The following is a 24,877-nucleotide window of genomic DNA, read 5'->3' as shown; positions in this document are numbered from 1 at the left end:
GCACACACTGTTAGAATCATAGAATGGGCTGGGTTGGAAGGGACCTCCAAAGCTCACCCAGTCCAACCCCCTCTGCACTCAGGAGGGACATCCCCAACTAGATCAGGTTGCCCACAGCCCTGCCTAGCCTCACCTTGAATATCCAGGGATGGGGCTTCAAACACCTCCCTGGGCAGCCTGTTGCAGTATTCCACCACCCTCATGCTGCAGAACCTTTTCCTAACATCCAATCTCAATCTGCTCTTCTCCAGTTCTCTTGTACCCCTGTAAACAGGCACAGCCCAATACAATTTCAGAATGCTGCAGAAGCAGTCCAGAAGATAGAAAGAAATTCCCACTGACAGGAATCATGGAATGGTTTAGTTGGAAGGGAAATTAAAGATCATCTGCTTGAAATCCCCTGCCACGGGCAGGGACTCTTCCCACTGGAACAGGCTGCTCAAGGCCTCATCCAGCCTGGCCTTGAACACCTCCAGGAAGGTTGTGGAGCACAGAAGCCATGAATGTGATCAAAGATCCCATTCTGTGCTTCTGTGCTTCACAACCTCTCTGGGCAACCTGTGCCAGTGTCTCGCCACCCTCACTGCAAACAACTTCTTCCTAACATCCACTTTCAATCTCCCTTCTGCCAGTTTAAACTCATTCCTTGTCCTGTCCTTACCAGAGCTTGTCAACAGTCCCTCCCCAGCCCTCCTGGAGTCTCCTTCAGATCCTGCAAGGCCACTCCAAGGTCTCCTGGAAGCCTTCTCTTCTCCAGGCTGCACAGCCCCAACTCTCTCAGCCTGTGCTCACAGCAGAGCTGCTGCAGCCCTCTCAGCATCTTGGTGGCCTCCAGAACTGCCCCCCAGGCCTGCAGGTGGGGTGTGAGGAGAGCATCAATATCAGCGTTTTTCTTGATGATGTAGGGTTACAAAAGCTGTGGCTTTGTTCCCTGGGTGATACAGGATGCACTTGTTCAGCACCATCCAGACCCCCTGCAGAACTGCAATGCATTACCTAGAACTGGAAGTTCTTTTAGTCTAAAGAGGTTTGATACCATCTCCTGTGGTCTGTAATCCCTTTTCTTTCACAGAATCACAGAACCTTAGAGGTTGGAAGGGATCTCCAGAGATCATCCTGTCCAGCCTCCCTGCCAAAGCAGCAGCACCCAGGGATACATCCAGGTGGGTTTGGAAAGTCGCCAGAGAAGGAGACTCCACAACCTCTCTGGGCAGCCTGCTCCAGGGCTCTGGCACCCTCACAGCAAAGAAGTTTCTCCTCCTGTGGAGCTGAAACCTTCTCTGTCCCATTTTGTATTCATTGCTCCTTGGCTTATTGCTGCTGAGGACCACCCAAAAGAGCTTGGCCCCCTCCACTTGCCCCCCACCCCTCAGCTATTTGTACCCATGGCTCAGCTGCCCTCTCAGCCTTCACTCAACAGAGACTCATCACCATCTCTTGTCGTTCCCCACAGTGTTTGAAAACCTCTTTCTCTTTGGCTTGTATTTTTTTACACACCCCCCCAAAATAAAGCAAGTAGTAAACTCTGAAGAATCCTATGAAAGGACAAAGTGGTGTAAAAGTCCCCAAAACAATTGAATAGAAGGAAGTGCTCGTCACTGACTTTTCCCCCCGTGAAGGCACATTTCCTTCCTAGCCTTCGCTTCACTTATCTGAGGTGGTTTTTTTCCGAGAAGCATGGGGAGTTGCTAGAGGGGCAAAATGGATTCTCTACTCCACGTCCTGCTTTCTGCCTGTCTTGCCTTGACGCTCTCAGGTAAGTGTCTCTTCTCCCCTTCCCCTCCTCCCCTGCGTGGCTTGAGCAGAGTGCTCCAGGCAGGGCTGGCGGCTTGCAAACCGGAGTCGTTTCTTTGCTGGGGTTGATGCGAGAGGAGCCGGGCCGGGGGGGGCAGGGCCAAGGCAGACCTCTCTGCTTGGATTGCAAAGGAAAATAAACTCTCTCCTTCTGTGCTGGAGGTGATACTTCTTTATAGAATCAGAGAAGCAGTCAGGGTTGGGAGGGTCCACAAGGATCAGCCAGTTCCAACCCCCCTGCCATGGGCAGGGACACCCTACCCTAGAGCAGGCTGGCCAGAGCCTCATCCAGCCTGGTCAAGAAGATTCCTTGCTAGACAATCCCGGATCTGAGCTTTGGGATGAGCTTTTGTGATGGGGGGGGAGGTTCCTGGGGTTGGTTGGGGATTTTTTTGTCTCCTGATTTGTGAAACTCCCTGAGCCAAGGAGCTTTCTGTGGTGCTTAGAAGCTGCCCAGGTCTGTGAAAGCAGGGGAGTGACAAACCTCAAGCAAGGGAAATAAACACACCTGCTGCATTTCTGCCTCTTGGCAGGAGTGAGGCTGGAGACGTTGGAGTAACTGAGATTCAAACAAGAGAGACAAACCTAAGCAAGCCACGGCAGGGACCCAGTTCTGTGTTCTCTAACCAGCACAGATTTCTGCCTTGGTAACACTGAGGGTTTGTTTTGGTGGATGCATTTGCAGTTCTCTTCACCAGAGCTTTTGGTGTTGGTCTGCAAGTGTTGGGGGCACAAAGAGGGTAATTGGGGTGGTGACAGAACTGCCAGCCAGAGAGGCTGGAGTGAATCCAGTACAAGAGATGCACTTCCTATCAGCAGAGAGCCTCCATTCCTGTGACTGCACAGGCACGGAAAGGCACAGAGGTTTGGCCACGTCCTCCTGCCTGTCTTCTTCAGAAACACTGCAGGGCTCAGTAAAACAACTGCCAGGCAGTGAATCGTGGTGTAAAAGACAGGCTTTGCTGTTAAAACTGGAAAGACACCTGGGGGCTCATAGAGAGCTCTCTGCTTTCAAGTTCTTCCAGCTGGTATTTAATGTTAATAGTTCTTAGGTTTCTTTCAGATCCATTTCATGATTTTCCCTTCTTTTAACATCTAATGAAAGCTAAGGTGACCTCTGCCACCACAGTTGGCTTTTTGGTCTTCTCACTCTTTACCTTCATAGAATCAACCAGGTTGGAAGAGACCTCCAAGCTCAGCCAGTCCAGCCTGTCCAATCAGCTAGACCATGGCACCAAGTGCCTCATCCAGGGGCATCTCCAGGGACAGCAACAACTTCCTTTTAACATCCAGCCTAGACCTCCCCTGACACAGCTTGAGACTGTGATCAGCAATAGATCAAGGATACACAGTCTCAAGTTGTGTGGGGGAAGTGTAGGCTGGATGTTAGGAGGAAGCTGTTGGCAGAGAGAGTGATTGGCATTGGAGTGGGCTGCCCAGGGAGGTGGTGGAGTTGTCCTCTCTGGAGGTGTTCAAGAAAAGCCTGGATGAGGCATTCAGTGCTATGGCCTAGATGACTGGATAGGGCTGGGTGCTAGGTTGGACTGGCTGAGCTTGGAGGTCTCTTCCAACCTGCTTGATTCTATGATTCTGTGTGTCCCCTTGTTCTGTCCCTGGGTGCCTGGCAGCAGAGCCCAACCCCACCTGACTACAGCCTCCCTTCAGGGAGCTGCAGACAGCCATGAGCTCTGCCCTGAGCCTCCTCTGCTGCAGGCTGCACACCCCCAGCTCCCTCAGCCTCTCCTCACAGGGCTGTTGCATCGTGTGGGTTGTAGGCACTTTGCATCATGTGGGTTGTTACAGTTGGGGTTTTCCAAAGGAGGTTCAGCAGCTGGGGAGTCCAGACAGAGTTCAAGGTGCAGAAAGAGGGAAGGGAGGTTTGCTGGCTATGGATTTCTACATGGGCAGGAACTTGCTGCTCCTTAAATACCCACTGTGGTTTTTTTCTGGGATTTTCCTCTTCCAGAAGGGTTTCTGATTATCCATGTCCAGAAACAGCAGTGCCTTTCAGAAAAGAGAGGAGTCGTGGTGGAAAAGTGCAACCTGAGCAGCCTCAACCAGCAGTGGCAGTGGACGGCAGAGGACAGGCTCCTGCACCTGAAATCCGCTCGCTGCCTGAGCATCTCCACCCGCTCCGCCCTCTCCTCCCGCAGCATCGTCGTCGACTGTCCCCAGGCGGTCAGGTGGAGCTGCCAGGAGGAGGATGGGCTCCTGAAGGTGGCCAACAGCTCTCTCTTCCTCACAAAGCAAGGTCAGAAGGTGATGGCCAAGCAGAGCAAGAAATACCTCCATAGCTGGATGCAGCTGGAAGCCAGCGAGACGGGAAAACCTGTGTATGTCAATCTGTGCTCAAAGCAAGGTGAGCTGCTCCCCCAGGGAAGGATCCTGGATGGGTTGGTAACCAAAAAATGTCTTCTATGCTAACTCAGACGTTAAAAATGAGATTTTAGTCATGCAGACAAATGGTTTTCATAGTTGAAAAGAGAGAAGCATGAAAAGAAGAGCTGGCATGAGTGCTTGCTCACAGCCAGTTTATACTTTCAAGCTGTCTCTCCTTTACTCCCAGTCTTTGCATCATTGGTGCAAGCTCAGGTCACTGCCTTGCTGCCATTTCCTCTTCCATTTTCAAGCACAACTGTAGGAACTAATGGACATACAGAAGTCCTTCTCCATCCCATTCCTTTTAGCATACAAATCTACCATGAGGGTGGTGAGACACTGGCACAGGTTGCCCACGGAGGTGGTGGAAGCCTCATCCATGGATGGTTTTCAGGCCAGGCTGGATATGGCTCTGGGCAGCCTGATCTAGTGGGAAGTGTCCCTGCCCATGGTAGGGGGATTGGATCTGGATGATCCTTAAGGTCCCTTCCAACCCTGACAATTCTGTGATGAAAACTTGATCTATGGGGGCTGTCAGCTTAAAGTGACAAGTATTTGATCCTCTAGGGCAGGACTAAAATGAGCCCTCCAAAAGGATGGAAAGTAACACGTGCCCTCTATAAGCCAGGCATGCCCAGGCATGGAAGCACACACACAGTGTGTTGGCAGTTTTGCCAACCCAGTTGTGAAACCCAGGCTCTATCTGTCAAGAGCAAGCAGACATCTGAAAGGTCAAACACTTGTACAGTTCTTTCTCTGGCACACTTAGAACAGATATGGCTAACAAATCCATCTCTACACAGTGTCCCCTTGCCCTTAGGTGCAGAACATGTGAGAACACTCCACATCCTGAAAGTAAAGCATCCAACATCTCAGGTGGGCTTGTAGCAGCACTTTGAGATGGGTGAGGCTGGCACATCCTTGGTGAGAGGTCTGGTCCAGCCTCAGCAGTTCTGTGGTTCTGTGAAGTGTTGCTGTGCCTGTGTGGATGCTGAAGGGACTGCAGCACTGCCTGAGGAGGAAAGGCTGAGAGGGGATCTGAGCAACGGCTATCAAGAGCTGAGGGGGTCAGGAAGGAAAGGACAGGGACAGCCTCTGCTCCCCTGTGCCCTGCCACAGGACAAGGGCAAGGGATGAAAACTGCAGCACAGGAAGCTCCAGCTCAACATTTCTCTGCAAACTACCCCAGGGGATCCTGCCTTGGCAGGGGTTGGACTCGGTGATCTATGGAGGTCCCTTCCAACTTCTAAGGTTCTGTGAATCATGAGGAAGAAGTTCTTGAGTGTAAGGGTGGCAGAGCCCTGGCACAGGCTGCCCAGAGAGGCTGTGGAGTCTCCTTCTCTGGAGCCTTTCCAGCCCTGTCTGGATGTGTTCCTGTGTGACTTGTGCTGGATTCTCTGCTCCTGCTCTGGCAGGGGGTTGGACTCTTGAGGTCCTGTGTTGCAGGCTGAGTATGACTTTGCCTATTGACAGACACCAGGACAGTGTTCTCTTTTTAGGTAGCTGGATGAAGTGTGGCCTAACAGAGGTAAAGTGGCTGTGCATCCTTTTCTGTAGTAATAACAAGTACTACAAGAACAAAGCTCATGCCCACAGATGCATATCAAACGTTTCTGTGTTGGATGTGCACAGCTGCCCTTCCAAGAACATCTCTCTGCTTCCAGGGAAAGCAGTGGATCAGCCTAAAATAACAGCTTCAATCTACATTTAGCTAAGGTAGTGAAAAATGAGCAAAGTCTTTGGAGCTTAAGGTTATCTCCTCCTGACTAATGCCATCTTTTGATAGAGTTTGCCCTTTGTTTTCACAGCACCCAGAAAAACAGAACAGAACCACGCAGGGAAATCAGAATGAAAGGGAGACTGAGCAGAGCCTGGGCTGGGAGGGCTCTCAGAGTTGAGCAGCAACCCTGATTCAGCTCCAGTCACAGCATTCAATGGCAGAGATTTTATCAATGACTTTCTGAGCCACAGACAGGGCTAAAGGAGAGGGACTGAGAGGAGGAGACTGGGGAAGGGACTGAAGGGAAAGGGATGAGGAGAGGCTGAGGGAGCTGGGCTGGGTTAGCCTGGAGGAGACTCAGGGGGGACCTTAGCACACTCCACAGCTACCTGAAGGGAAGGGGTAGTCAGGTGGGGGTCAGGCTCTGCTGCCAGGCAACTTGTGCCAGGCTGAGAGGGCATGGCCTGAAGCTGTGCCAGGGGAGGGTTAGGTTGGATGTTAGGAAGCACTTCCTGATGGAAAGGGGAATTAGAGACTGGAATGGGCTGCCCAGGAGGTGGTGGAGTCACAGTGCCTGGAGGTGTTTCAGGCAAGCTTGGCTGTGGCACTCAGTGCCATGGTCTGGTGGCTGTGGTGGTGTTAGGTCCTAGGCTGGAGTGGCTGATCTCAGAGCTCTACTCCAGCCTCAGTAATTCTGTGACAGTGCCCAAGCTCCAAACCCAACTACCTGTTCTTCTGGACCTAACTCAAATGCCAAGCACTATTTTCCAGAGCTTGGGGAAAGTCTGAGCTTGGATTTTGATTTCAAATCATCAGTTTGGATTTTGGTTGGTTGGTTTATTGGGATTTTGGTGGGGGGGGGAGGGGTGTTGTTTTGGTTTGATTTGGGTTTTTTTTTGCTACAGTCTTGACCCAAATGAGACTGTGTGGAAATCAGCAACAGTTTAAATATGAATCCCATCTCTGTTAAATATGAATCCCATCTCTGTTAAATATGAATCCCATCTCTGTTCAGTCAGACATCACTTTGAATCTAGCAGCAGACAACAGCCGTGGCTGAGTCTGGCCCCTGGCTGTGGCAGCTGACATGAGGAATGGCCATGAGCTATCAATCTCCCTTGAGATGGTGGCAGTTCAGTTCTCATCCAGTTCATAAGGAGATCCTGGGCAGAGAAAGGAGCAGTCTGTGTAGTGCTGAGGCCTTCTCTTCACTAGGCAGCTGCTGAGGTCACAGCTTCTCTAAGCCCAGGATGCAGAGGAAGGAACAGGAGTGGAAACAGGGAGGAGAAAACCATGGGGGAGATGAAGGCACAGAAGGCAGTGACTGAAAGGAGTAATAATGGTTGCATGTAAGGAACAAACCCTGCCTGCTCTTGTATGTCTGGAGAGCAGCCAGAGCACTGCTAGTGCTGACACTTCTGAGCTGTGTAAGCAGTTCTTACCAAGCTTTTTGGTTTGTTTTGCTCTGGGTAGGTTAGTTGCAATAAAATACCCAATTAGAGAGCAGAGTTGATGCTTTGTGGCACCACAAACCTCCCCAACGAACCTCAGAACCACTGCAGAGCAAAAATCAGTCACTAAGTGCAGAGTCACAGAACCTTAGAGGTTGGAAGGGACCTCCAGAGGTCATCCAGTCCAACCCCTGCCAAAGCAGCAGCACCCAGGGCAGTCCACACAGGAATGCATCCAGGTGGGGTTGGAAAGGCTCCAGAGAAGGAGACTCCACAGCCTCTCTGGGCAGCCTGCTCCAGGGCTCTGGCACCCTCACTCTAAAGAGGTTTCTCCTCCTGTGGAGCTGAAACCTTCTCTGTTCCAGTTTGCATCCATTGCTCCTTGGCTTATTGCTGTGCACCACCCAAAAGAGCTTGGCCCCCTCCACTGGACTTCCACCCCTCAGCTATTGACAGACATTGCTCAGATCCCCTCTCAGCCTTCTCTTCTGCAGACTGAACAGCCCCAGGGCTCTCAGTCTCTCTCCAGAGGGGAGATGCTCAGGTGCCCCAGTCATAGTTGTGGCTTTCCACTGGATTCCTTCCAGCAGGTCCCTGTCTCTCCTGAAGTGGGGAGCCCAGAATGGGTCAGAATGCCATCACTGCTCCTGCTGCTGACAATGGCATGTCCACACTGCCCATCAAGCAGCCACTACTCATCAATGCCAGTGGCAGGGCTGCAGTTCTGTTCCCATGAACAGTTTCAAGAGTAATTCCCAAAGAGACTGCTAGAACAATGCTGGAACACCTCACTGCTGAGATTTCTCTGTGCTCTACTGATGGCCAGATGGGAGGTGAGGCTTTCTTCTGGCTTCACAACCTGGAATTTCTGCAGAAATCTGTTTGTTTGAGTCTTGTAATAGGCAGTTTTGTATCGGCTGATCCAAGGAGGTTCTCCTTCCCCTCTACTCTGCCCCTACTGAGGCTCCACCTGGAATATTGCATCCAGTTCTGGGCACTGCCTGATGAGGAAAGGCTGAGACCTCTGGGGCTGCTTAGGCTGCAGAGGAGAAGGCTGAGAGGGGATCTGAGCAATGTCTGTCAAGAGCTGAGGGTCAGGAAGGAAGGGACAGGGACAGCCTCTGCTCACTTGTGCCCTGCCACAGGATAAGGGATGGAAACTGCAGCACAGGAGGTTCCAGCTCAGCATGAGGAAGAAGTTCTTGAGTGTAAGGGTGAGAGAGCCCTGGCACAGGCTGCCCAGAGAGGAGATTGAAAGTGGATGTTAGGAAGAAGTTGTTTGCAGGGAGGGTTGTGAGACACTGGCACAGGTTGCCCAGGGAGGTGTTTAAGGCCAGGCTGGATGTGGCCTTCAGCAACCTGTTCTAGTGGGAAGTGTCCCTGCCTATGGTGGGGGAGGTTGGAACTGGGCGATCCTTGTGGTCCCCTCCAACCCTGACTGATTCTATGCTTGCTGGATGCAAACCAGCATTGCAGATTCCTTTCTTTGAACACTTTACACATCTCCAACTATGCCATGCACATCATCTTTGACTCCATGGCAGCTCCCCCACTTGATCCTTTGGGGAAGAGATAATCACACATTGGCCTTGCTGAGGCATCGTAACTGCGCTCCAAGTAATTGCACTTGGAAAGCTCTGCTGCAAGTTCAACGCAGTCATTCCTTTAGTTTTGTTTTGTTTTAAGAGAGTCAGTGAGCTAAAATTGTTATAAATGGCAAGCAGCCCAGTGGCTCAGCAGCAAAACAAGGCTCTGTCATGCTTGGAGACCCCAGTTCAAGGGCACAGACAAAGTGTCTTGGGCGCTGAGCCAACGCACACCGGCGGTGCTGCAGCGACGGCAGGGGTTTATGGTGAGGAGAAAGGGGCCAGAGAGTGATTCCAAGCACTGAAATGTGATGCTACCAGATGGAGAGGCTGCCACAGCTTGAACCCTGCCCTCAGAGCCACAAAGAAAGGGATATTAAATCCATACCAGCAGGAGAGGAAGAGCCATGAACAAAACGTGGAGGAAAAATATGTAGTAAAATCTTTCCTGCGCTCTGATTGCGACTTTGGCTTTCTGCGAAGGGTACGTGACTGGAAAAGCAAATCCACCTTCATGTCTGCAGGCACTTCAGGGAGCTGAGGTGGTTGTTAGCTGAGCCTGGGGAAGAGAACAGCCAGGGGTCAGCGTGGCCTCTGCACAGGAGTGATCTGAACGTGCAAGAGGAATGTCCCATGAGGGTGCCAGGAACTTATCTTGGACATGCAAAAGGAAACAAAAAAATTACCTTGAACAAATGATGTTGGACTGGCTGAGCTTGGAGGTCTCCAGCCTGCTGGATTCTGTGATTCTATAGAATCAACCAGGCTGGAAGAGACCTCCAAGCTCAGCCAGTCCAACCTAGCACCCAGCCCTATCCAGTTAACTAGAACATGGCATCAAGTGCCCCATCCAGGGGCATCTCCAGGGACAGCGACTCCCTGGGCAGCCCATTCCAATGCCAATCACTCTCTCTGCCAAAAAATTCCTCCTAACATCCAGCATAGACCTCCACTGGCACAACTTGAGGCTGTGTCCTCTTGTGCTGTCCCTGGGTGCCTGGAAGAAGAGTCCAACCCCACCTGGCTACAGCCTCCCTTCAGGTAGTTGTAGACAGCAATGAGCTCCGCCCTGAGCCTCCTCTGCTGCAGGCTGCACACCCCCAGCTCCCTCAGCTTCTCCTCACAGGGCTGTGAGTTGTGGGCACTTTGCATCATGTGGGTTGTTACATTTGGGGTTTTCCAAAGGAGGTTCAGCAGCTGGAAAGTTCAGGCAGAGTTCAAGGTGTAGAGAGTGGCAAGAGAGGTTTGTTTGCTGATGGACTTCTACAGCGCCAGGAATTTGCTGCTCCTTAAATACCCACGGTGGATTTTTCTATAGAATCAGCCAGGGTGGAAGAGACCTCCAGGATCATCCAGCCCAACCTAGCACCCAGCCCTGGCCAATCAGGAGTATACCCAGAGAAGGGCAACAAAATGATTCTATGTTGAGAAATTCTCTTCGACCTTCTTTACTGTGAGGGTGGTGGAGCACTGGAATAGCTTGCCCAGGGAGGTGGTTGAGGGCCCTTCAAGCTGAGGCTTGATGGGGCCCTGGGTGACTTGGGCTAGTGGGGATGTCCCTGCTGACTGCAGAGGGGGTTGGACTGGATGAATTCTGGAGGTCCCTTCCAACTCAGTCCATTCCATGAGTCTATGAAGGTAGAGGTGACCAGAGCAGGGCACACCTAGAGCATGCTCCAAGCCACTGGAGCAGCAGCTGCAGCACATGGTAAGGAATGCCACATGAACCTTCTTGCAGTTCTTAGGAAGGTGACAGAGAACCAAAGAATGGTGGCAGAAGTGCAGAGCAGGCAGCAGCTCTTACCTACTTTTGCAGTCATGTTAATATCTCTGGGCTTTAGTTTTTCCACACCTGTAAGAAGGGCCACGAGGATGAGCAGAGGGCTGGAGCTGCTCTGCTATGAGCACAGGCTGAGAGAACTGGGGTTGTTCAGTCTGGAGAAGGGAAGGCTCTGAGGAGATCTTACTGTGGCTTTCAAATATCTGAAGGTGATCCTTGAGGAGAAGGTTGCTCTAGGTGATCCTGCTCTGCTCTAGGTGATCCTGCTCTGGCAGGGGGGGCCTGGAGCAGATGATCTTTCAGGGTCCCTTCCTGCCCCTGACATTCTGTGATTCTATGATTCCATGAAGGAGGATACAAGGAAGCTGGGGAGGAACTTTTTAGGGTGTCAGGTAGTGATAGGACTTGGGGCGGGGGGGGGGGGGAATGGAGCAAAACTAGAAGTGGATAGATTCAGATTGGATGTTAGGAAGAAGTTCTTCACCATGAGGATGGTGAGAGACTGGAACAGGTTGCCCAGGGAGGTGGTGGAAGCCTCATCCCTGGAGGTGTCTAAGGCCAGGCTGGATGAGGCTCTGGCCAGCCTGCTCTAGTGTGAGGTGTCTCTACCCATGGCAGGGGGTTTGGAAATGGCTGATCCCTGAGGTCCCTTCCAACACTGCCAGTTCTGTGATTCTGTGAGCACCTTCGATGGACTTATTTCTGCCTGTGCTGTTGATGCAAAATGCAAAGCTGGCACTGCAAGCTGTAGAGCCAGCAGGTGCACATAAAATACTTAGGAGTTCTACCAGCCATATTTCTTGCCATCTAGAGCAGTTCCTCATAATGCAGCTCTGATGTTAATCCCTTGCCTCTGCTTGTCTTAGATCTGGAAGATGCAGACACCTCTGTATGGAGCACCAGAACTACATCCCCCTCTTTAAACACCGCTACCTCTAGACCTGAATACCTGCTGAAGAGCAGCACAGAGGTGTTCATCAGAAATGAGACTGAACACCTCAGTGAAAAGCTCTCCTTTGACTTGAACACTGCACTAACAGAGAGCACCTGGCCTCCAGGAACTACTCCTCAGTACTCCAGCACTACAGAAGAGGTAAGGCAGAAGCATGGTTGATTGATTTTCACTAAGCCTGCTCCACTCTGTGGACCCTGGTAGCTATTACAGGTGGGTCTGTTGGGGAGTAAAAAGACAGCTACAAGACTTTGTTCTTTAATTTGAAGGGCTGTGCTTAGTAGGCTGAGAGAGGTTCTCCCCCCCACACACCCCTACTCTGCCTTGCTGAGGCTGCATCTCGAATACTGTGTCCGGTTCTGGGCCCCTCAGTTCAAGAAGGACCTCAGGGAACTGCTTGAGACAGCACAGAGCTGGAAGGCAGGGGAAGATCTTCCTTAGGAGCAGAGCCTGAGGGAGCTGGGGCTGTGCTGCTGGGAGAGGAGCAGCCTGAGGGGTGACCTCATGGATGATGATAAAGGTGTAAAGGAGAATGACAAGAGGCTGGAGCCAGGCTCTGCTGGGTGATGCCCAGTGCCAGCACAAGGGGCAATGGGTGGCAGCTGAGGCAGAGGAAGTTCCTTGGAAACAGGAGGAAAATGTTTTGACTGTGAGGTGACAGAAGCCTGGCACAGGCTGCCAGGGAGGCTGTGGAGTCTCCTTCTCCAGGCTGCACACCCTCAGCTCCCTCAGTCTCTCTTCTTGTTTGTAGAAGCAAACCCTTGATGTTACTTGGCATTTTTGGGGGGACACACACACAATGGTGACCCTTCCATCAAACAAAACGTTTGCTTTAGAACTGCTTTAGATCTCAAGCAAAAAAAAAAGGCAGCTTGCACTTTCAAACCACGACAAAAGCTGTGCAGAGCTCATTTCCTCTTGATTAGAGAGGCAGAGAGAGGGCTTGGGGTTTGAAAAAAAAAAAAGTCAGGAAACCTTGGGAAAGTGTCTGAAAGGGACTTTAGAGCCTGCTATTAGAGACACATCCGGGCCACTCCCAAAGCTCACTTCCACTGCTTTTTGCTTTTTTAATTAGTTTCTTGGCTGGCCACACAGATTGGTAAAAGTCAGAGAAGGCTGTGTGACTGCTGGCTTGCTAAAAGCCCACTGCTTCAGTACCAGCCTGCAAGGAATTATTCCTGTGATGTTGGTTATTGTACATAAAGACACTGCCACCAGTCAGTGATGGACCTCTTCTGCTGTGTTCCAGTCCTGACACAGACACCTGTGTCAGGCCTTAGCCCTACAGCAGCTTTGTGCTGAGTAATGTGCACACAAGATTAGAGGTTGGAAGGGATCCCCAGAGATCATCCAGTCCAACCCCTCTGCCAAAGCAGCACCACCCAGGGCAGTCCACACAGGAAGGCATCCAGGTGGGGTTGCAAAAGCTCCAGAGGAGACTCCACAGCCTCTCTGGGCAGCCTGCTCCAGGGCTCTGGCACCCTCACTCCAAAGAACTTTCTCCTCCTGTGGAGCTGAAACCTTCTCTGTTCCAGTTTGCATCCATTGCTCCTTGGCTTATTGCTGTGCACCACCCAAAAGAGCTTGGCCCCCTCCACTGGACCCCCACCCCTCAGCTCTTGATAGACATTGCTCAGATCCCCTCTCAGCCTTCTCTTCTGCAGACTAAACAGCCCCAGGGCTCTCAGTCTCTCTCCAGAGGGGAGATGCTCAGGTGCCCCAGTCATAGTTGTGGCTTTCCACTGGATTCCTTCCAGCAGGTCCCTGTCTCTCCTGAAGTGGGGAGCCCAAAACTGGACACAGAAGGAAGTCTCAAAACTCTTAAACCAGTACTTGCCTATTTATACACGAGGGTGGTGTTAATCATCTTACAATAGCAAGACTAAGAGTAAATAAAGTAGGAACTTCTAAACCAAGGGCACTGCTGAGAAACAGCAACTTCCCTTTTCTGCCTTATGTTAGGTCTGTCTGTCTCTTCCACCTATCTAAAAGTCTTTAAATTGGACTTGTGGTAGGTTAAATTTCATTCCTGAATTTCAGAAAGCTGCTTCCCTTGCATTCCCCCCCCCCCCCCCCCTTCAAATATTCTACCTACTTAACTTACAACTACACATCTGAATGATATCACCCCTGCAAATTCAGCTTGTGGATATCTTCAAAACACCTTGCAGTGTGAGCATCACTTGCCAAAATCAGGCAGGTTACTCTAAATATGTCATTCCCAAAGAGGAGTTTGAAGTGATCCAGGCATCCTGACAAACCTTCAGAGTTGCTCTTCTCCAGTGCTGGAAACTTGCTGTTGTTGATATTATTTGCTCTTTGAGGCACAGTCCCTCCTTTTTTGCCTGAAGTACATAACAGCCTCTCTTCCAGGGTAGATCTTGTTCTGCAATGGGCTTGGGAATGGCACAATCATAGAATCATAGAATGGTTTGGGGTGGAAGGGACCTCAAAGCTCAGCCAGTTCCAACTCTTTGCCATAGGCAGGGCCTCATCCAGCCTGGCCTTGAACACCTCCAGGCAGGTTGCAGAGCACAGAAGCACAGAAGGGGATCAAAGATCGAAGTTCACATCCTGTGCTTCTGTGCTCCACAACCTCCCTGGGCAACCTGTGCCAGTGTCTCACCACTCTCACTGCAAACAACTTCTTCCTAGCATCTACTTTCAATCTCTCCTCTGCCACTTCAAACCCATTCCTCCTTCTCCTCCTGTCATTACCAGACCTTGTCAATAGTCCCTCCCCAGCCCTCCTGCAGCCCCCTTCAGATACTGCAATGCCACTCCAAGGTCTCCTCCAAGCCTTCTCTTCTCCAGGCTGCACAGCCCCAACTCTCTCAGCCTGTGCTCAGAGCAGAGCTGCTGCAGCCCTCTCAGCATCTTGGTGGCCTCCTCTGCACTGGCTCAAACACTTCCATGTCCTGCTTGTGCTGGGGGCTGCAGAACTGCCCCCAGGACTGCAGGTGGGGTCTGAGGAGAGCAGAGCCAAGGGGCACAATCCCCTCCCTTGCCCTGCTGCCCACACTGCTCTTGCAGCAGCCCAGCACAGGGTTGCTATCTGGGCTGCACTCACATTGCAGGCTCAGGTTCAGCTTTTCATCAGCCCAGACCCCCAGATGCTTCTGGCTAAGTTTCTTCTCTCACATACACAAAACTGGCTTTTAAGAGGCTGAAATCTAACCAAGAAGGAAATGGGCATGCATGACATTCTTCATGGAAAGAGTGATTGGCATTGGAATGGGCTGCCCAGGGAGGTGGTGGGGTCACCATCCCTGGAGGTGTTTAAAAGGAGGCTGGATGAGGCACTTAGTGCCATGGCTTAGTTAATTAGAAGGGCTGGGTGCTAGGTTGGATTGGATGATCCTAGAGGTCTCTTCCAACCTGGTTGATTCTGTGATTCTGTGCCGTAAGAGAGAGCTGTGCCGTGGTCACAGCTGGTTTGGAGCTGCACACAGCTTGCTCAGTGCAGCCTGAAAAGAGGGAGACCTTCTGGATTTCCGCTGTGTGTGTCATGTTACCTTGGGAGTTGCTGAGGAATTGTTTCAAGGGCACAAGTCGATGTAAAGCTGAGATAAGATGGGTGCTGAGCGATGGGCTACTCCTCCACCTGCATGTGGGGGCTGCAGGCAGCAGCTTGGCCGTGGGATCTGCCAGGAGTCTCCTTGCCACACTGTGTCCAGTGGCAGTGCCACAGGGCCAGGTTGTTTGCAGCTAACCCCCTAAAAGCATCAGTGTTTGGGACACGGGAGCTGGAAAGGCACTTTAGTGACGGCTGAAGCCAAGAGAAGGGTGGGTCGGGAGAATGGAGCGGCTGTTAGAGATGGCAGGCAGAAATGCAGCTGTGTAAGGCGAGGTGGGCAGGAAGCGAGGCAGTCAAGAGGGGCGGCTGAGAAGGGGGCACACAAAGCAAGACGGGAATGAGGCAAGGTAGGCATGGGGCAAGGCATGCGTGAGACGAGGCAACCGTGAAGTGAGGCAGACACGGAGCAAGCCAGACGGCATGAGCTGCGGCAGATGCGAGCTGAGGCAGCCATGAGGCGAGGCAAGCTGGCGTCGAGTGAAGTGCAGCTGGCGTGAGGCAGGAGCGCTGCCGCCCCCCGCCAGCGACGGCAACGCCCGAGGGGCCCCCATGAGGAGCATGCAGAGAGAAGCCCCTCGGGAAGAGTCGACGCAGGGAGGAAGCGGCGAGGAAGGAAGGGAGGTGGGCTGGGAGAGGAGCCGGGAGGAAGGTGGCACCCAACGAGCAGCGAGGTGCGGCACCCCGGGGCCGGCCGGCTGGGGGGCGGCGGGTCCTGGCTCTCGGCTCTGCGCCTCCCGCAGCGAGACGCAAGGAAATCGCCTCTTGATTGCGGAAGTCGGCGGGAAGGGCTCCGGCAGAGTCAGCCCGGGTCAGAATGGCAGCGTGGGAAGCGGCGGTCGCCTCCCCCGCCTCCTCCGCTCCTCCTCAGCCGCGGGCGGGCGGGCAGCCCCCCCACGCCGGTGACAGGGAAGGCGGCGAGGCGGCCGGGGCAGCCCCGAGCGCATGCAGCAAGCGGGCGGCCCGGCAGAGGGCTCGGCGGCCGGAGCCCGGCGGGGAGCGGGCGGCCCCCGGGGCCCGCCGCGGGCACTTCGCTCCCTCGTAACCCCCCCGCCACTGTCGCCTCCTGCCCTCCCCGCGAGGGTCGCCTGGGTTAAAAGCTGTCGGCGATGCTGAGCTATGGAGCGCGATTCGCCCTGTGGACGGCTCTGGCCCTGACCAAGGTGAGCGGCTGGGAGGGGTGGTGCGGGGCCGCCCCTCGCCGGCTCCAGCTGAGCCCCGGCGGAGGGGGCACAGGCAGGCTTGCCCGCGGCAGCGTCAGTGTGTGTGTGTGCGGGGTGGGGACGGAGCCCAGGCGTGCGCCGGCGGAGCCCGGCTGGTCTCTGGAGCTTTTCCCCTGCTCTCCGCAGGCTGCGCCGGGGGCAGAGCGGCGATGCAGCGCCAACCTGACGGAGCAGTTGGTCGTCGGGCAGAGCGTCCGGCTGCGGTGGGGCGCCGCGGGCAGCGCCTGCAACTTCAGCGTGACCGGGCGCTCGCAGGAGGGGGAGGCGGCCGGCTGCCGGCCTGCCGCCGCGGGCAACGGCTCCTACGGCTGCGCCCTGCGGGACCTGGAGGCCGGGACCTGGTACCACCTCCGCATCGAGCCGCTCGCCGACGGGGAAGTCGTCAACGTCTCCGTGCTGACAGGTAAAGGTGGAGGGATGTCAGGCTGCTCCTTTTCGTCCGCCTGTAAGAGAAGGGCACTGCGTTTGCAAGCGCCGTGAGCCTGAACGTAGCGCTTGCAGTCTCCTTACCTCACCCGCCTCCGGCAGAAGTAATCGCTGCTAACTTAGTGGGCTGCGGGACGGTGCTGGGAGGGGGCAGGGTCGGTGCTGGGAGTACGCTTCTGTTGTTCGCTTGAGTTGGCATCCACGGGAATGCTTGAAGAAGTAGTAGTAGTCCATAACATGTATTTTGCTTATGCTGGCGTCGCAGTTCCTCGGGTGACAGCTGATTTGCTGCGTTTAAAATACAGTCTGTTTCACAGAGTCACAAAAATAACCAGCTTGGAAAAGACCTCTAGGATCATCCAGTCCAACCTATCACCTAACCCTTCTAATTAACTAACTATGGCACGTAGAGCCTACTAAAGGGTAACTTAATTATTCCAGCTCATTTCTCTACTTGAATTCTCTCTAACCGGAGCCTGATAGCCAGAAAGTGAGAGTGAAACTTCACTGTTTTCCTTGAGTGCCGGCAGAGAGGTGTAAGGATGCGCAGTTGCGTGCAGGACATGTGCAGTGTCACATCCCATGGCTGGCTGTGCAAGTGTTAGAGCAGCCTGGCAGCTTGCTGCCGAGGAAAAGCCTCTCTTCTGCCTTCAGGTTTGTGTGTGCGTGTGAACAGCTCAGCTGCGAAGGTCATGGAGCCGCTGGCTGCAGCTGACAGAGCTGGACTCCAGCAGCCTCTAAAAGCGTTCTTTTAAAGACGTTAAAATACAGTATTGTCCAACCTCCTAACGGTGGGAACACCGGTCTCAAAGCAGAGTTGGTTTAAATGAGGTCCCTCATTAAATGCCTCTCCGATTTGCTCCTAAAGTGTTAGTTTGGGAGATATTCTTGGTAGTATTGCAGGTTACAGCAGCCAAATACTTAACAGTCACTGATTCAGAGCCGTTGTTTTCTGCCAGCCTGTATTGCCACACAAATGCACTAAACACTCTCCATTAATTTGCTTTGTTAATTCAGGTTAAAGTCTAGTCCCAAGTCTGCCTCACCAGCTGTGCTTTAAGAACAAGTCGCTTAGTAAAAGACGAGTGATGGTTTCTCACTGCAGGGCTTTAAGTCTGTCGTGCAGCATCCCAACCGGTTTTAATATCACTGCCTTCTAATTTGGAAACTGAAAGAAGAAATCAAGTCCTGCCACTGCATACCACTGCAGACAGCATTTTAATGCAGAGTCGTTTAGGCAGTAGCTTGTACATGGCATTTATGAGTTATATCAGTAAATGGATTTTGCCAGACTGTAGGATAAAAACACTGGTTCTGTAGCTGACATCAGAGTGGAAAGACTCATTTTTTTAAGCCGAAATACTGCAGTGTAGTGACCCATAGTTGAAGTGAGATTCGTGTTTGGATGTTGGATGGTTCCAAAATGTCTCAATTTCTGTTACTTCTAAGGAGCGTGCAGGGTTTGTTTACGCCTGCCAGCAGCCCATGTTGTGCTGTCAATGCTGTGCTTTTGACTTGGAATGAGGGAGAATTATTCCTCTGTGTGGTTCCGCTGGAGCCATCACTTCAAACCAGTTTACTGCAAGCTGTCTTTCACCTGTTTCTCTTTAACTTCCTGCCAGTAGTTCTGGTTTGCACTCTACTGAGCCTGAATGTCCGTAGGTATATGTTCCTGGAAGCTATCCAGGGAATATGGAAGTAGGAGCAGTATTTTCAGCCACATTTTAAACAAAACTGCCACTGATTCAAGTGGTAGCAGAGCTGAGTCACCCCGGGCCGTCTGAAGATTGGTACTCGGTGAGGTTCTCTGCCTGAGCAACCTGTAAGACAGAGGGGCTAAAATGTCCTTTGGAGGTGCCCCACTTCTTCCACTGCCTAGAAAAGAGCCTAGGTTAATCCAGGCACCTGAAGTTTAGTGAGAGAAGTCCCATCCCATGTGCTTGCTTTTGCAAAACAAAGCTCTGAAGATCTGGGTCATAAATGCACACAGACAAAGTTGCTCTTGCTTTAACTTTCTGCTGAAATTTGTGGCTTCTCATTCCTGCTGCAAGTTCAGTTTTCACCGAGTTTCTTTTACAAGGTGTTGGGTTAGCTGAGGCTGTGAGAGCCAAAATACTTTGTTACTTTTTGGATACGATCTCTTTCTGAGGTGAAAGTGAGAAATAATGAGTGCTGTGATTGCAGATGTGATGTGAAGGCTTGGGAAGGACTAAAGCCCTAACTCAGTTTGGCCTTTTGACTGTTTAAGTTAACATTAAAGTCATTATTGTGGCAGTAAAAGTTATCATAGTGACAATAAGTTACATCTGTGTTGCTTGCAAGTGTGATAATGCAGTAGACTAAGTGTGCAGCTCTGCAACTCTCAAGTAACTGCAGCCCCTTGGTGAATCCCTGAGAAGCACCTTCTGCTTGACTTGTGTGGCTGCATAGATCTCAAATCTAATAATATAGAGAATGCTAAGGCAGTAATCTGCACTACTCATCCAAAGTGGACAGGAAGGATCTGGATGTGATGGAGCATGTCCAGAGAAGGGCCACGAGGATGAGCAGAGGGCTGGAGCTGCTCTGCTGTGAGGACAGGCTTGATACAGCTGGGGTTGTTCAGTCTGGAGAAGAGAAGGCTTCCAGGAGACCTTCTTGTGACCTTCCAGTATCTGCAGGGGGCTACAAGAAAGCTGGGGAGGGGCTTTTTAGGCTGTCAGGGAATGGTAGGACTGGGGGGAATGGAACAAAGCTGGAAACAGATAGATTCAGCCTGGATGTTAGGAAGAAGTTGTTTGGCATGAGGGTGGTGAGAGCCTGGCAGGGGTTGCCCAGGGAAGTAGTGAAAGCCTCATCCCTGGATGTTTTTAAGGCCAGGCTGGATGTGGCTCTGGGCAACCTGATTTAGTGTGAGGTGTCTTTGGCCGTGTCAGGGGGGTGAAATTGACTGACCCTTGAGGTCCCTTCCAACCCTGACAATTCTGTGAATAAAATTTGATTTGTGGGCTATCAGTTTAGAATGACAAACATTTGATCCTCTAAAGCAGGGCTAAAATGAGCCCTCCAAAACGATGGAAAAGAACATGTGCCCTCTGTAAGCCAGGTATGCCCAGGCATGGAAACACACACAGAGTGTTGGCAGTGGTGCTATTTTAGTAGGATAGGAAATGGGAGGGGAAAAAAAAAGCTGATAATACCATTTACCAGCTCTGAGCTACAGAGAAATTCTCTGCTGCAAACCTGAGATTGCAGGTATTAGGAGGCACAGCTCCATTGATTCATTCCACATGAGTACTTAACCATTTGGTGTGGTTTTTGAGCACACACTTCAAACAGCACAGAAAATCATCAAGCTCGGGTAGGCAGCGTGCTTGCTGCTGTCAAGCTGGGGCAGCACAGAGGATCAGAGAATGGTTTAGGTTGGAAGGGACCTCAAAGCTCAGCCAGTTCCAACCCCCTGCCATAGGAAGGGACACCTCCCACTAGAACAGGTTGTTCAAGGCCTCGTCCAGCCTGGCCCTGAGCACCTCCAGGAAGATTGTGGAGCACAGAAGCACCCAATGTGATCAAAGATCCCATTCTGTGCTGCTGTGCTCCACAACCACCCTGGGCAACCTGTGCCAGTGTCTCACCACCCTCACTGCAAACAACTTCTTCCTAACATCCAATTGCAATCTCCTCTCTACCAGGTTAAATTCATTCCTCCTCCTCCTGTCATTCCAAGATGCACTTGTCAGTCTTTTTGTGTCCCCTTCTTTATTCCTCTCACTAAAACTTGCCATGGCTGAGATGTACTTAGTGACAAAAGATGGTATCATAGAATGTCAGGGCTGGAAGGGACCTCCAAAGCTCATCCAATCCAATTCCCCTGCCAGAGCAGGGTCAACTACAGCTGATCACACAGGAACGCATCCAGAGAAGGGGACTCCACAACCCCCCTGGGCAGCCTGTGCCAGGCTTCTGTCACCCTCACAGGGAAAAAAAATTCCTTCTCAGTGGAGTAATTCTTTCTCATTGGAATAATTCCTCCTCAATGGAGTATGGGTCATAGAATCAGCCAGGTTGGAAGAGAGCTCCAAGCTCAGCCAGTCCAACCTAGCACCCAGCCCTGGCCAATCAACCAGACCATGGCACTAAGTGCCCCAGCCAGGCTTGGCTTCAACACCTCCAGGGACGGCAACTCCACCACCTCCCTGGGCAGCCCATTCCAATGCCAACCACTCTCTCTGCCAACAACTTCCTCCTAACATCCAGCCTGAACCTGCCCTGGCACAGATTGAGACTGTCCCCCCACGTTCTGTTGCTGGTTGCCCTTGAGAAGAGCACAACCCCTCCTAGAAACCTGTCTACAGCCTTCCTTCAGGTAGTTGTAGACAGCAATGAGCTCTGCCCTGAGCCTCCTCTGCTGCAGGCTGCACACCCCCAGCTCCCTCAGCCATTCCATGGTTGTGCCTTCTCTGGATTTCAGCTGACATCCTTCTTGAGTTCTCAATTCTCCAAGTGCCTGTGCACCAGCACAACGGTGTTTTGGTAGTGCGTTCTTGGTGTAGGACCAGATATCTTTAATTAACATTCTAATTAATAGTATATGAGCAGATCCTAAATTCCAGTTGCCTTTCTGAAGGCTGAGTTCTGAACTGAAATTCAGACTTGGATCACTGCCTTTGAGAGCCATGAGGACAGCTTGGCCATGCTCTTGCTTTTCAAATGTTACCTTTAAAAATAGAAATGCCACTTTCCAACATTGTTTTCCACCAACATGCTGCTGTGGTGTGTGATATTCCTGTCTAATCTGTGCCACCTGTGCTGAAAGAACTGACTGATAAATACGCTTTGGTTAGAAAAAGTAAAGAAATGGCTGAATGTTTGAGTGAGAAGAGGTTAAAAGTCCCATTCTAAGCCAGTGACTGGTAGAGTATTTTTTCTCCTTGCCATGTGTAACTGTAAAAGACAGGAGCATGGCTCAGCCATGTGCTCACTCTTGTGGATTTCAGATTGTCTGGGACAAACCTGATTTGTTAGCCATCTGCAGGAACAGCTGCTGGCTCTGACTAGAAGCTCTATCATCCTATCATCCATCCAGCAGCGTGTAATGGCTGAGATCATCACAGATTGCAAAGAACTTCTTCCTAACATCCACTTTCAGTCTCTCCTCTGACGGTTCAAACCTGGTCCTGTCATTACAAGATCAACATCAATCACTTCAAGCAGGTTCTAACAGAGTATGCTTCTGCCCTGCTCTGGTGTGACTGTGTAAGAAACACCCAGAGAGTATATTGGATAAACTTTTAGCATTTGTGTTTAATTAGGACTGTTTCTCTGAGTCACAGAACCACAGAATCATTCAGGTTGGAGGAGCCCCTCAGGATCCCCAAGCCCAACCCATAACCCTGCTCTACAAGGTGCATCCTAAACAATAGCCCCAAGCACCAGAGCCAAACCACCTTGAAACACAGCCAGGCTTGGGGACTCCACCACCTCCCTGGGCAGCTCATTCCAGTGCCTGACCACTCCTGCCAGGAAAAAAATGGTTTTTAATCACAGAATTAAGCAGGTTGGAAAAGACCTCTGAGATCATTGAGTCCAACCTATCACCTAACACCTTCTAATTAACTAAGCCATGGCACTAAGTGCCTCAGCCAGCCTCCTCAAAAGGAGAAAAGACAAAAATAAAGATGTTTGAAAGATTTCCTAGGTTTTTTAGGCCCTGGAGGATAAATCTGATGAGGAGTGACTGAGGGAGCTGGGGATGGGTAGTTGGAGGAAGAGGACGCTGAGGGAAGACCTCATTGCTGTTACAGCTACCTGAAGCAACATCGTGGAGAGGGTGCTGATGCTCTCTTCTCACAGGACAGGTAATTGGAACTGGATGAGCTTTGAGATCCCTTCCAACTAAACCATTCTATGGTAAGAAGCTAAGATCACAGTCTAATAATAATAATCAGAGCATCTGAATATGAAATGATTTGTGTTCCAAGTGAATATTTATTCCCAGACTTCAGTGGCTACACCCTTGGTAGGTCTTTCTCTCTGAACTTTGAGACAGTGCAACCTCCTTCAGGTCTGTAAGTTAATATTGCAGCAAAGTTAGCAGCTGTAAAGAGTTAGGGCTGTGAAGAGCTTCCTTAAATGTGAGGGAGACCTCATGGCTGTCTGCAGCTACCCGAAGGGACATTGTGCAGAGGCTGCTGCTGGGCTCTGCTCGCAGGTAACTGCAGACAGAACAAGGGGGAATGGCCTCAAGCTGAGGCTGGGGAGGTTTAGATTGGACATTAGGACAAAGTTTTTCCTGGAGAGAGTGGTGAGGGAGTGGAATGAGCTGCCCAGGGAGGTGGTGGAGTCCCCCAGCCTGGCTGTGTTTCAGGGTGGTTTGGCTGTGGTGCTTGGGGATATGGTTTAAGGTGAGTCTTGCAGAGTAGGGTTCTAGTGATCTTGGTGATCACAGAATCACAGAATTGTCAGGGCTGGAAGGGACCTCAGGGATCATCCAGATCCAACTCCCCTGCCATGGGCAGAGACACATCACACTAGATCAGGTTGCTCAGAGCCCCATCCAGCCTGGTCTGAAAAACTTCCAGGGATGGAGTCTCCACCACCTCCCTGGACAGGACTCTGCCAACCTGGATGTGTCTGTGATTCTGCCATCTCAAAGAAGTGGATATTTGTGCTTAATAAGGGCAAGGAAATAACTCTCTTAAAAGCCTTTGTGGAGTAGGTGTGTGTAGTGATCTTAGGGAGTCTGGGATCACCTGGAACCCCTCAAACCACGGCAGTAAGCTACTAGTTTGTGAAAATGAGGAGGGGAAGAAGTGATAGTTTATAAGCAAGGTGTCTGTGACTGGCAGGAATTCTCTGTTGCTCATTCCCAGTCTCCTATCCCTTAGTTTCTCCCCCTTGTGCATACAGCAAAACCCAGTTTACAGGCTGGGTGAGTGAGTCACGTCCCTGAGACTGGACCTAGCCATACCCCTTCTGTGAAATGGATCTGTAGCAGCTGTGCAAACAAAGCATATCCTCTTCTCCACACACACCCCCCACCCCATCCCAAAAAAAAGGTGAAAATGGAGCTGCCATCGAATTCAGACAGCATGAAGTTATCTGGAAGATTCCTTCTGTAGCCATGAATTCACCAAGTATCAAACGGTATAAAAATATCTTGGGGAAGATGCTGGGTCTCTGTGATCTGTGGGTGTTGTCTGGCTGCCAGCAGAGCCTTGTATAACAATGTAAATGGCTTTTTAAGTGTTTGTTTCCATCCTCGGGCTCTTTTCAGCCCAGGCACTTCCCAGCCTCATTGTTCCTTTGTTCTAACGGATGTGCAGAGCACTGAGTGTTTTGTTTGCTGGAGCAGATAGATTAGATAAAGGCTCAGTTGCTGAACTTCACCTTCTAGGCACGCAACTCTTCTCTCTGCTAAGGCTCCTTAGAAGGCAGATGACACAGGACAGTGAAAATGTGGATGTCATCCTTTGGAGAGTGTGTCCAGTGCTGCAGATGAGTGGTGGTTACCTTTGCATGAATCATGAGCAGGCCTCCTTACTCTTACTATCAGAGAGAGAGTTAAACTTACTAACAGCTGTCCAGGTTCTTCTCTTGATGCCAGATTAAAGCTCTTTCATCTGACTGAGTTACAGAATTAACCAGATTGGAAAAGACCTCTACTGTCATCAAGTGCAGCCTATCACCCAGTACCTTCTAATTAACTAACCCATGGCACCAAGTGCCTCATGCAGCCTCCTTTTAAACACCTCCAGGGACAGCGACTCCACCACCTCCCTGGGCAGCCCATTCCAGTGCCAATCACTCTCTGCCAACAACTTCCTCCTAACATCCAGCCTAGACCTCCCCTTGAACAACTCCAGACTCTGTCCCCTTCTTCTGTTGCTGCTTGCCTGGCAGCAGAGCCCAACCCCACCTGGCTACAGCCTCCCTTCAGGTAGTTGTAGAGAGCAATTTGCTGTGCCCTGAGCCTCCTCTTCTGCAGGCTGCACAGGTCAGCAGCAGCTGATC

The 24,877-nt window shown here is 51.5% G+C and overlaps 1 protein-coding gene across 1 annotated transcript in view; it reads left to right on the top strand.

Annotated features, from left to right (window-relative positions):
• The first annotated feature begins 1,701 nt into the window (after nt 1-1,701).
• PTPRB (protein tyrosine phosphatase receptor type B) overlaps nt 1,702-24,877 on the top strand; it is a 69,057-nt gene continuing 45,881 nt past the window's right edge. Inside the window, exons 1-4 of the mRNA XM_064165897.1 lie at nt 1,702-1,756; nt 3,761-4,153; nt 11,577-11,803; nt 16,586-16,862. Of these exons, the coding sequence (XP_064021967.1) occupies nt 1,702-1,756; nt 3,761-4,153; nt 11,577-11,803; nt 16,586-16,862 (952 nt within the window). The remainder of the gene's footprint in view (nt 1,757-3,760; nt 4,154-11,576; nt 11,804-16,585; nt 16,863-24,877) is intronic.

Source organism: Pogoniulus pusillus, chromosome 27 (genome assembly GCF_015220805.1).
Source record: "Pogoniulus pusillus isolate bPogPus1 chromosome 27, bPogPus1.pri, whole genome shotgun sequence".
Classification (NCBI taxonomy): domain Eukaryota; kingdom Metazoa; phylum Chordata; class Aves; order Piciformes; family Lybiidae; genus Pogoniulus; species Pogoniulus pusillus.
The sequence above is the reverse complement of the archived record's forward strand: the minus strand, read 5'-3'. Positions and strand labels throughout refer to the sequence as shown.